This window comes from Pelmatolapia mariae, linkage group LG20 (assembly GCF_036321145.2).
Source record: "Pelmatolapia mariae isolate MD_Pm_ZW linkage group LG20, Pm_UMD_F_2, whole genome shotgun sequence".
Lineage (NCBI taxonomy): Eukaryota > Metazoa > Chordata > Actinopteri > Cichliformes > Cichlidae > Pelmatolapia > Pelmatolapia mariae.
In genome coordinates, this window is record NC_086244.1 from 10,301,762 (window position 1) to 10,313,832 (window position 12,071).

The 12,071-nt window shown below is 44.0% G+C and overlaps 1 protein-coding gene across 1 annotated transcript; it reads left to right on the forward strand.

Annotated features, from left to right (window-relative positions):
• Positions 1-3,194: 3,194 nt before the first annotated feature.
• xkr7a (XK related 7a) lies at positions 3,195-10,440 on the forward strand. The gene is made up of 3 exons (XM_063464931.1): positions 3,195-3,798; positions 5,953-6,152; positions 6,421-10,440. The coding sequence occupies exons 1-3, from the start codon at positions 3,263-3,265 to the stop codon at positions 7,380-7,382; spliced, it is 1,698 nt and encodes a 565-aa protein (XP_063321001.1). The 5' UTR covers positions 3,195-3,262; the 3' UTR covers positions 7,383-10,440.
• The last annotated feature ends 1,631 nt before the right edge of the window (positions 10,441-12,071 follow it).

The window sequence follows — 12,071 nt, forward strand, 5'->3', positions numbered from 1 at the left end:
ATTCACAGGCCAGTTCTTACGTACCCTTTGCAGCAGCTCGTTAACAAATATCTAATCAGCCAATCAGCAACCCAATCCACTTAGGCATGTAGACGTGAGCACATCCACATGTCTAAATGAATGCGGCATGGTTGTTGGTGCCAGATGCGCTGGGCCGAGTATTTCAAAAACTGCTGATCCAGTGCTTTCCCACACAAACATCTCCAGTGTTTAAAGAGAATGGTCTGAAAAAAATATATCCAGTGAGCAGCAGTTCTCCAGGAGAAAATCCTAGAGGTCAAGCCTCTGAATCGTTTACATGTTCAATGGCAAACTTACACACTGTACACATGGTTTCTTGTGCAGGGAGACCGTGTGGGCACTGCAAGATTTCAATCTATTACAGAGTTTCCAGTGATGTTCTTGGTGACTATGGTCCCAACTGCCTCCAGATCATAAACGAGCTCCTAATTGCTCCAACAACTGTTATTGTCTTACCAAGGTTCTTGCTGATAGTCTTGTAGTCCACTCCAGCCCCGTGTAGGTCTACAGACTTGCTCTTTGGCCTTGGAGGTGGTGGAGAGGTTGAAATGGAAGAAAGGTATTCTGTGGACAGGTGTGCTTTATACACATAAAAAGATAAGATCAGGAATATCTGTGAGTGATTGATTGATTGATTGATTGATTGATTGATTGATATGAATCTGTGTGGGCATACAGCCAACCTGTGGGAGCCAGAATTGTGGCTGGGCTGTAGGGGATCACATGCTTATTTCACTCAATGACATATAAATTCATTTATAACTTTTGTGTCATCTGTTTTTCTGGAGTTTCGGTTGATTTTCTGTTTCTCTCCATAAAAATTAGAGACTGTTCACTTCTTTGTTTGTGAGCAAACTTACAGTTGTTGCCAAAAGTTTTAAGAATGACACAAATATTTGTTTTCACAAAGTTTGCTGCTTCAAATTTCATGATAGCAATTTGCATATACTCCAGAGTGTTATAAAGAGTGATCAGATGAATTGCGAAGTCCTTCTTTGCCTTGACAGTGAACGTAATCCCAAAAAAACCTGCTGAGATCATTTCAATAATCTTGTCATTAACTCAGGTGAGTGTGTTGACGAGCACAAGGCTGGAGATCATTATGTCATGCTGACTGGTTTAGAATACCAGACTGGAGGTGATGAAAGGAGGGTGATGTTTGAAATCATTGTTATTCCTGTTAACCTTGGTTACCTGCAAAGAAACACAGCCATCATTGAATTGCATAAAAAAGGCTTCACAGGCAAGGATGGTTTTGCTACTAAGACTGCACCAAAATTGAAGTTCGGTTGAAATTGAAGGTTTCAGGGCAAACAAAGTCCAACAAGCGCCAGGACGGTCTCCTAAAGATGATTCAGCTGCGGGAGTGCCACCAGTGCAGACCTTGCTCAGGAAAGATAGCAGGCAGGTGTGAGTGCATCTGCACGCACAGTGAGACAAAGACTTTTGGAAGATGGCCTGGTGTCAAGAAGGGCCGCAAAGAAGCCACTCCTCCCAAATAAAATGTCAGGACAAATTGATATTCTGCAAAAAGTGCAGGAAGTGGACTGCTGAGGACTGGCGTAAAGTCATTTTATCTGATGAAGCCCCTTTCTGATTGTTTGGGGCATCTGGAAAAAGGATTATCTGGAGAGGAAAAGGTGAGCACCACCATCAGTCCTGTCTCATGCCAACAGTAAAGCACCCTGAGACCATTCGTGTGTGGGGCTACTTCTCGTCCAAGGGAGTTAGCTCACTCACAATTTGGCCAAAGAACACAGCCCTGAATAAAGAATGGAACCAAAACATCCTCTAACAGTAACATCTTCTAACCATCCAAAGGCAGTTTGGTGAAGAACAATGCCTTACCCAGCATAATGGAGCACCGTGCCATAAGACCAAAGTGATAATTAAGTGGCTCGGGGAACAAAACATTCTGGCAAACTCAAAGCATTGATTATGAAAGAATGGGTTGCCATCGGTCAGGATTTGGCCCAGAGGTTGATTGAAAGCATGCCAGGGCAAACTGCAGAGGTCTTGGAAAAGAAGGGCCAACACTACAAATATTGACTCTTTGCATAAACATATCGATGAAAGCCTTTCAGACTTATATAGTGCTTGTAATTATACTTCAAAACATCACAGAAACAACTGACACAAAGATATAAAAACACTCAAGCAGCATACTTTTTGAAAACCAATATTTGTGTCATTCTCAAAACCTTTGGCCACTACTGTACAAATTCAGTAAGGGATCAAATAATTATTTCCCGCACCGTTTACACTAGGTAAGTTTGAGCCATTCATTTTTCGTTCAGGCTGTTTATAAAAGGGTGAATGTAGCCTTCAGCGAAGTGTTTTTGTCCTCACCATTTAGGTGTTCTGAAAGCAGACATGTTGAGAGTGGATCTCAGAACCCCAGGGACACCGCACAAGATACTCTGCCAGCTTCTCTGCTTTATCACCCTTTTTGACTCTAAAAATAACCATAGTTTGCAAAATAAACCTCACTTTGCATTAAATATGATTTGAAAGCAGCGACTGAGAACATAAACTCAACAGAAAACTCACAGACTTCTATTTAACTGGACTTTTTTTGGAAGCAGAAGCCCCCTGCTGGCCATTTAGCTTCTTAGACCCAGGATATGACCATCATTTGAATACAGTTAATGCACTTTACACACACATAAAAGCAATGTTTAAAAAATTAAGGCAGACTCTATATTATTTTTGTGAATGCTATGAGACCTCTTTGACCTTCTAGGGGACCCTGGTTAGGAATCATTAAGCTACTATGATGCGGTAGTAATTTATAATGTTACAGATTACAGTTTTTTAAAATGTGAAACTTCTATTTGTAATATTTATTCTTCAGCTTTATTATTTTTACTTTGTGTCGAGTAAACTATTTCAGTAGTTCTCCCACTTCTGTCTTTTAATAAATTCCTGGATTTGTGGACGGACAAACCCAAAGTACCCGCTGTAACCGAGCAGCTCGGCTCCCTTTGATGGAGAGAAATCTCCGCTCAGACCGCTTAAAATCTCATTTTCCTATATGATCTCCGATGATTGAGGAGCGGCAATGATTTCCCCCCCTCAGTCCCTCTCTCTCTCCTACTCTGGCCCTCCTCCCTGCCTCCTTTACCCTCTCTCCCTCCCTCTCTCCCACACGCATTCATAGTCTACAGACCGACAGGCTGGGCGACCCCCCTCCCCCCCTTCCATCATTTTCCCATCCCTTACTCGCTTCCCTACAACAAATATGGCCGCGAAATCTGACGGTGCACCCGTCTCTCTCCGAAACGCAATCCCACCCGAGTGCCCCTCCAGGTCGGACCCGCGGCCTCCCCAGCGCCGTCCCGCCGAGCAGCGCTATACCCTCTCGGACTGCTGCTGGACGCTGTGCGCCCTTCTGGTGTTCTTCGCGGACGGGGCCTCAGACCTGTGGCTGGCCGCGGACTACTACCTAAGGAAGTACTACCCGCAGTTTGTACTGACTCTGGTCTTTGTGATAGTCCCGTCCGTGGTCGTGCAGGTGTTGAGCTTCCGATGGTTCGCCTACGATTTCTCGGAAACCGTGGAGAGCGGCACGGCCGCGGCCGCCGTGGTGGCAGCGTCGGGAGCTGCGGAGCGCGACATCAGCACCAAGGACAGCGGCGAGCGGGGCGCTGGCCGCTCTGCCGCGGCCGGGGTGCTGCCAGGGCCGGGCACCGGGGGAGGAGCCCGGGGGTGCTGCAGAGTCTTCGTCTGGCTCTTCCAGGCTCTCATTCACATCTTTCAGCTGGCACAGGTCTGGAGGTAAGTCAGAATACTCAAAGCGTGATCTGAGCCGAGGGGGGACTACACATTGTGGCTGTGTGTGTGTGTGTGTCTTTCAAAGCCCAGCATCACTCCCTGTAGTTATGAAACCTAATCATTCAGGGAGGACTGCGCCCAAAATGCCAGAATATCTTTTTGTATTGTTTGACGTCTTTCACGAGCATGGAAAGGCAGAATTAGACTCCACCCATCCACTCCCCCAACCCCCTGGCTGGCTTCTAGGTCAATCATCTGTCTGAAAATCACCAACTCATCCACACCAATCGCCTTCAAATGAAGTAAAAATGGGAGGAAAACAAGAAGGAAGAAAAATCCTCTTGTCTGTTCAGTAGGAGGAAGGAGCCTGACTGCTCAAGAAGAAGGATAATAGTCATAAATGTCAGGAGAGTTGCTTCACATTTACAGTGATACTTGCCTCTCTATCACTGTTTGGTGTATTTTTAGTTCCTACCTTGAGGCTCTGGCTCTTATGTTTGCAAAATCCATATTCTCAAACCTCCCAACAGTTTTTTTCCTTCGAGCCATGTTCATACCCAAACATGTTTAATTACTGGGCGCTAAAAACAAACCAGTGTACACTTTGGCATTGCTCTCAAATGGATGGCAGTAGGTCTGTAGGTCAGCTACTCAAGCAGTGATGGTGAGTCGGTGCTCAAGCTTGGAGTGCCCTGATAGGCTTTGACAGGTTTGAACTGCTGCCAGCCAGGAGGAGGCATTCATCTAAACTGTAGTAGGTGGACGGTTAGACAAAATGACATTCAAAGACAAGTTGTGTTTTGCAGACATGTCGGGCTGTTGTAGAAAGAAAGATGCAAATCAGTTGTTTGATTTATCCGTAGGCCTGCATAATCTCTGTCCTCTCTCGCTCTCGCTCTTCCTGCCTCTTTAGACAGCCCTATGGGTAATAACATATATTGATTCCTTATTTCCTCCTGGAGACTAGTGTGAGAGAGCGTGTCCTGGATCACATTAAAACATTGTGTCTGCACAGAATTACCGGTAATGCCATTAAAGCTGTGGTGCGTGCCCCGTTCATTGCCGTTCTGCTGCTGCTGCTCTCAGACCAGCGTGTCTGCACATTAAGAGGATTACCGCTGTGTGTTTTACCCTCAGCTGTTAACTCAGGAATGAGCCGTCACTGATACACAATTAGTCAGGTGAACCGGGATCAATTTGGGCCGGCTACCAGAATTGAATGTCAGTGCGCTTGAGATGTGATACGGGCTCGTGTCACACGCCCTGTGTGCGATGACACTGTTTGTATGTGTGTGTGCGTCCTCTTGTGTGGCTGAGTCTTTGACCCTCATTATTGCACATATGCTCTATTTTCCCAGTCTGTTCCATCCCAAGGCACGCTTTGTGTAGCAGGGACCAGAACAAAAAAAGGGTTACACAATCTCCCCTGTGGTTCAGTGGGCTTGTTGACATAGGGCTTCTCTGACCCTTCTCCCCGAGGCAATTACTGAGGCGATTATAGCATCAGTCCTCCGTGACAACCACCGGTGTTTTTCCAACATGTAGATGCTCTGTAGCGATAATTGTTTACACGCTGTATATTTGCATAGTGCAAACACATTTGTGCAGAAATATGTGTGCTTTTCTGCAGCATCCTGTTTGGTACCTATACAAGGTCACTGCAGAACAAATGGAGGTGGGACTACATGTCAGCAAAGCTCAAGAGTTCAACAAAGGATTTGCAGCGAGCTCTTTTCTCCCTTCTAACCTTCAGCCTTGAAGGTTGGATTGAGAGCATTTATTTGGATTTCTTTTCTCTCCGCAGCTCCTCGTATTTTACTTTTTTCTGAACTCCTTGGACTTATTTTATTTGAAGAGAGACTGGAGACAAGCTTCACACATACCCCCCTCTGATGTCTGTACTAAAATTATAACCACAGAGCTGCTTAGTTCAGTTTCAGTTTAATCTAAATCCCAGTGGGGCAAGTAACCAGCTTTCTGGCAAGAAGTACTGACGGCTCCCAGAGTTTGGAATAATGAGTTATGACTTCTCAGAGTCTATGTTTGATGTCCAAAAGTTTTTGAAGCACAGCATTAAAGCCTAATCTCCCTTTTCCATCTCACAAAAACTAATGCACCGCTGAAAGTTTCTGAAATATATCTGCCTCTGATACTCAGGTATGTCCACGCCTTGTATTTGGGCGTGCAGAGCCGCTGGCACGGAGACCCAGAGCGGCGTCACTACTATTGGCGCATGATGTTTGAGAGCGCTGATATCAGCATGCTTCGTCTCCTGGAGTCCTTCCTGAAGAGCGCCCCTCAGCTCGTGCTGCAGCTCACCATCATGATCCGGGCCAATCAGGTGCTGCCCCTTCAGGGTAAGTGCCCCCAAAACGACCAATCACCACAGCCATCATGCACATCATCACATCAGTCAGTCATGAGTCTGCAGCCCACACTGTACGCACGCTGTGAGCGATGAGTCACTTGAGCTCGCCTCAATCAGGCTCCCACTGAGATGAGGGAAGTGCATTTTCTTTCTGTGCTACATGGTGAGACAGTTAACTCACAGCCATTTCCATCCCATCTTACTCCTCTTGCCAAATCTCTGTCTCTCTTCCTCCCTCTTCTCCGCTCTCTCCCCAGGGCTTTCAGCTTCTGCCTCACTGATATCCCTCGCCTGGATGATCTCCTCCTACCAGAAAGTCCTGAGGGACTCCCGAGACGATAAGCTACCCATGACCTACAATGCAGTGATAGTTCAGATTCTGTGGCACTTATTTACCATCGGAGCTCGCACGCTGGCGTTTGCCCTCTTTGCCTCCGTGTTCCAGCTATACTTTGGCATCTTCATCGTGGCCCACTGGTGCATCATGACGTTTTGGATCATTCAAGGCGAAACGGACTTCTGCATGTCCAAATGGGAGGAAATCATCTATAACATGATGGTGGGCATTGTCTATATCTTCTGCTGGTTCAGCGTCAGAGAGGGGCGCACCTGCTGCAGGATGCTCATCTACAGTCTGACTGTGTTTGTTGAGAATGTGGCACTCACCACCTTCTGGTACCTGTACCGCAGCACTGGCGAGCGCCAGAGTACCTCAGACTTTTACGCCGTCATGATGGTGTGCGTGGTGGCCAGCAGCTACGCTTTGGGCACCTTCTTCATGTTTGTGTATTACTGCCTGCTGCACCCTGACGGTGCAGTTTCAGGGTGGAGTTACATAGTGGAGAAGGAGGTGCCCGTGGAGGCTCTGGCCTCTCCAGCCTCCAGCCTCCCTCCTGACCTGGTAAGCAGCCCTCCCAGGACCCTTCAGAGAACTAAAGGGTCAGACAGAGAGCCGGGGATAGATGGGGATGTGTTTAAGGTGCGGCCACCTCGGGGAGCTCAGACCCCAGTGCCTCACCTCACACCCAGGACAGAGGGGCCCGTCATCCGGATAGACCTGCCCAGGAAGAAGTACCCCGCCTGGGACGCTCACTTCATCGACCGTCGGCTGCGTAAAACCATCCTGGTGCTCGAGAGTGCTGCCCCCGTTACACCGAGGATTCAGTACCGCTGCCTGGGCACTCCCAAAGAAGTGATGGAGTACGAAACCACCGTGTAATGCGCCGATGGTGCTGTGACTCAGCTTGTTCCTGTGTGGACATCCTGCCTTAAATAAAAATGGCAGGAGGATGACTCTCACTGAGTGGTCAGTTTTAGCTCCACACTTACTTAATGGTTCTCTGTTCTGGCCACAAACAGCCACAGCAGGGGATGGAGTGTTGTGTGTTTACTTTCTACATGGGGCAAGATTCTGCGATATTGTCTGGTGACGGTGCATATTTTGGTTTCTGTATCATTTCTCAGGTCAGGATGTGTTACAGAAAGATATGGAAGGTAGAGAGGATCACAGGCAGGCAGAGAAGTGGAGCTGTTATCAGTCAGAGGCAGAAAGTCCTCCTCGGCGAAGGTGCTTCAGCAAATCCTCGTCAGGTGGTCGACAACAGAGACAAGCCTTCAACATGCATGATTATTTATGGCAGCTAAAACTCAAACATCACCGAGTGAGTAGGTAGACTCACACTGCATTTTTAAACACCATCTTATGTACACGCAGCACAGGTAGTGGTCTCCCGAATCACAATTTTCCATAGCTATTCACTCATGTTGAAGGAGTCTCTGAAAATGCTGTTTCTAATCCGAAGGGCACATCAAAAGCAACATTTGAGTTGAATGTAAAAACAGTTGAAAATGTGATTATTTGTGACAAGGCTTTGAGCATTTTCATGCTGTTAGTGGGATTGTCATCATTCCTGTGATACTATATTTGTTTTTTGTTTTTAAGGTAAGCTATGTGCGTGTTTACAAGCAATCTGTTATTTTGGGGACATGCCATCACTATTATAACAAGATGCACCTTCCTCCAGAATGTGTATGTACTGAACACTGCATTTTACAGGACTCAACAGCTGTATTTTCATACTGCATCCATCTTCCACAACCAAAACAAAACAGGATAGATGATAATTTACATGTAAAATACTGTAAAATGAAGAAGTTGTTGCAGAGGGACAGCACTGTCTGTATTTGTACTGTATTCATATTTTGTTGTCTGAACAGTGTTTAAAAAATAGCTGCAGACTCCAGACTCCTAACAGAATAGCTTTGATATTACTGATGGTACAGGCATGTAGTACTTTTGGTAGCCCTTTATTTTGCCAGTCTGTGATTTCCTAATAATTTCCTCAAAAGCTTTTTAGGACTAATTTTGTAGTTTGGCACAAGCAGATTAATAACATCCAGAGAAATTTTAGTGAAAATATTAAAGCACAGCATTAAAATCACTTGTCTAACTCCTCTTCGCAGATCTGTTGGGTCTTATAGGGTGTGGGGCATACCCCCTGTTAATTGAGTGTGTGTTGACACATCACTCTAGAGCACAATCCTATTAGGATCTGGAAAATTTGGATGCTGGTGCTCCTCCTAGGGCTGTTTATTGTGTTCCTTGAAAATGAGAAAGGCCATGTTTGGTGCATGGTGCATAGTCTGGTTTGAGGAAATTACTGCTACAGTAGCAGAGATGTGAACAGAGGCAAACAGACTGTTGAAAACATTTAACCCCCCCCCCAAACTCCTTTTGCGCTGTGTTGTGAAAGCCTATTGGCTGAGAGTCTCCCAAAGAATTAATTCTGCTGACGACAATCAGAAAGTGATGACAAAGCTTTTTGGTGCCATTCGTGGGCAGCTGAGAATCTTCAACTTCACTTTTATATAAAGAGGAAAGAAAGAGAGCGCTTGGAGAAAACTAAGCAAAATCACAGGACTCTTGTAAATTGTGGAAATATTGTACTTGTTACTTAAATCCAGAGTCGTTCTCCTTTTGTCTGTAAGGGGCAGATATTTGAAAAAGTGACTTTATTCTTTTGAGTAAAGCCAAAGTTACATCCACGTGAATTCCAGTCCACCCGTTGCAGTTTTTTACAGGTTTTTTTAGTATATATAATTCATTCATTCTACGCTAATTATTGTAAACAGTGTTTTTGTATTTGTAGACAAATTGCCAACAGTTTTACGCGTTTTGTTGACCTCCTGAAGGTTTTGGATGCATTCTTGTAAACTGTCCATGTGGAGACCGAAAGAAGGACTGCGTTTGCAGTCAACTATCACCTGAAGAGGATTTAGCTTTTTAGAAGCTTTTATTTTAAAGTCACCTGCATAAAACAGTGATCAGTGCATGTAACTGGAACTCTTAGCCCAGATATCAGATATGAGTGAGCCCTTTTTTATTACAATTTACCCCAGTGTAATAGCAGTTTACAAATTCACCTAACAAATTAAAGCTTTCCAGTTCGGACCCTTATGGTTGCGACAAGCAGGGCATCACAGCATATAAAATCTGCCAAATCAAACATGCAGCGCTACCTCCTGTCACGACCCCGTGAATTAGGGAGCTGCTGAAAGTAGCACCACCCGAATTTAAATAATTGTTAAAAATGGACTGTTCAGCACAGTCCATTTTTAACTATAATTAGTGACAAATTACACTGAATTAAAGTCATTTTACATGAATCTTTTGAGGAAATTATTTTTAATTAATGGACTCATAAAATAAAGTTTTACCTTCCTTTCTTTTATCAGGGTTGTTTTTCTATAGAATAGTCACACAGGAGAGATTTTCTGACTTTTGTGTGTGCTAGTGTGTGTGTGTGTATCTGTGTGTGTGTGTGTGCAAGCTCACATACCAGCATGTGTATGGGTGTATGTGGGAGAGTCCTGCCGTGTGCATTTAAATTAATTTGAAGCTGTGTCTATGACAGTTTTGTTGTAAACACCGTCCTTTAAGCTCGTTTTTCCCAGATGGCAGAAACAAAAGAGAAAAAAAAAAAGCCCACAGAGCACCTTTACCACGCCTGCTGCAGTCAAAGAAAAAAAAGCCAGAGAGGCTTTGATTATGGTGCTAACTCAATCCATCAATAACAACCACACAATGTACCATAAAATGAGCTTGTTGTGGCAGGAGTTGGGTGGGGCTGTACCTCAAACACAAAAGCTAGAATCTAAAAGCCTTAAGCTGGTCATGCCAGACTGTTGCTGTTCAGAGCAAGAAAAAAAAAAAGACGGAACAAGAAGGTGGAGATGATTTCATGATGTTGTTGTTGCTAAAATAAAGAGCAGTGTGTTTACCTGACCTTTGCTGTTACTATCTTTTTGCATAGATAGATGGTGAATGACTGTAATGAGTCGGAACAACAGGCTAGATGTAGGCAAACAAACATTGATTTTAGTCAACTAAAACATGATGATAGATAAAATTCTATCCATGTGCATGTTTCAACCTGCAGCATGTTGATAGAGGTTGATATTATCAAGCCTTTTTTATTTCTTTTTACATTGATTTAATACTTTAGTCTTACAGTTGGTGGTCAGAAGTTTACATACACTTGTCATGGGCATCAATGTCACGGTAATTTGAATGAACTCTACTAAGAAAAAAGGTCAATTATCCAGCCAGAATTATGGCATAAGCAGGTTACAAAAAGTATTGATCGATTTGCAATTTTCTAAGAGATATTTGATCAAATGTTAGTGGAGGTGAGTGCATAAATTGAACCTGTATGTTTACTTTTAAGCCTGTTTGGATTAGAGAAAACCTGTGCACCCAATTCTTGTTTGTTTTTTTAAGTCATTATAGATGTAAGCTGTACAACCATTCCACTCTGAAAAAAAAATCACTTTAAAGAAATCAGCAAAAGCCCCAAATTACCACAAAATTCATGCCCATGATAAGTGTATGCAAACTTCTGACCACAGCTGTAGATAGATACTTCAGAGGCAGATCGACAGATTGTTCTGATTAGATTGAGTCTTAATCCCATCTCTGCAGGGGATCAGTGGATTATCAGTACTGAACTTGTCAGTACTACCCACATCTCCAAACATCAGCACAACACAATCTGCCCCCTCTTTGGCACGCTGCTAGCAGTGTAATTCCCTTAAATGGTGAAGGAAGGAAAGGACCTATTGATTGCTCCCACTCAGGAGATGGAAAAGCTTTCACACTTCAGTTTCTGTCTCGGAGAAACACTCACTACGAGACTATAAGTGTGGAACCAAAATGCAAATATTGTGCTAACCGTCCCATTAACTGTGATTGCTGCAGTGAGATAACAACCAGCCGAGCTGTCTTTGATCTCACAATTACAGTCTCACGCTCCCACTGACTTGTTCACAAATGCTAAATAGGTGCTGCTGTAATTTTCTCAAAAGCAAAACAATGGTGTGAAAATATCACTTCAACATTTATTTCTTCTAATGAGTCACAACTGTAAAATCACAGGCAACTATACAAAGAAGAGGAATTTTTTTCACAGCTGTCAACGACATCCTGAGGAAAGCTATCTGGGGTGTGAACAAAATAAGTTACCATATTTGGATGAGAAGGAGGAGTGCTAAAGTGATGACAAGATCAACTGATATCTGATTTATCATAAATTAAAATTTAAAAAGTAAAGAAGAGACGGCAGAAACACCCTTCAACCATGTTACAAGCGTTAATGTTCAATAGTTTGTCCACCAGAAGGCACTGTGCAACTTGGCGCCATATGTTTAGAACACCACAAACACAAGAAACAGCTGATCTGGGCAGAGCGTAAATGAGTAATCCACGACTTGTGACAATAAAACAAAATTATTACATGGTTACCAGTTTTAAATGAAGTGTTAAGATGAACAATTTCCCCACAGCAACGGGGTTTGACTCCACTATAGCCCCCTTTTTTATCAGTACCTACTCGGATCAACTCGACACAGT

Coding starts and splice junctions, on each gene's coding strand:
- xkr7a (XM_063464931.1), top strand. CDS start 3,263: ATGGCCGCGAAATCTGACGGTGCACCCGTCTCTCTCCGAAACGCAATC. Junction 3,799..5,952: donor CAGCTGGCACAGGTCTGGAG/GTAAGTCAGAAT, acceptor TCTGATACTCAG/GTATGTCCACGCCTTGTATT. Junction 6,153..6,420: donor TCAGGTGCTGCCCCTTCAGG/GTAAGTGCCCCC, acceptor CTCTCTCCCCAG/GGCTTTCAGCTTCTGCCTCA.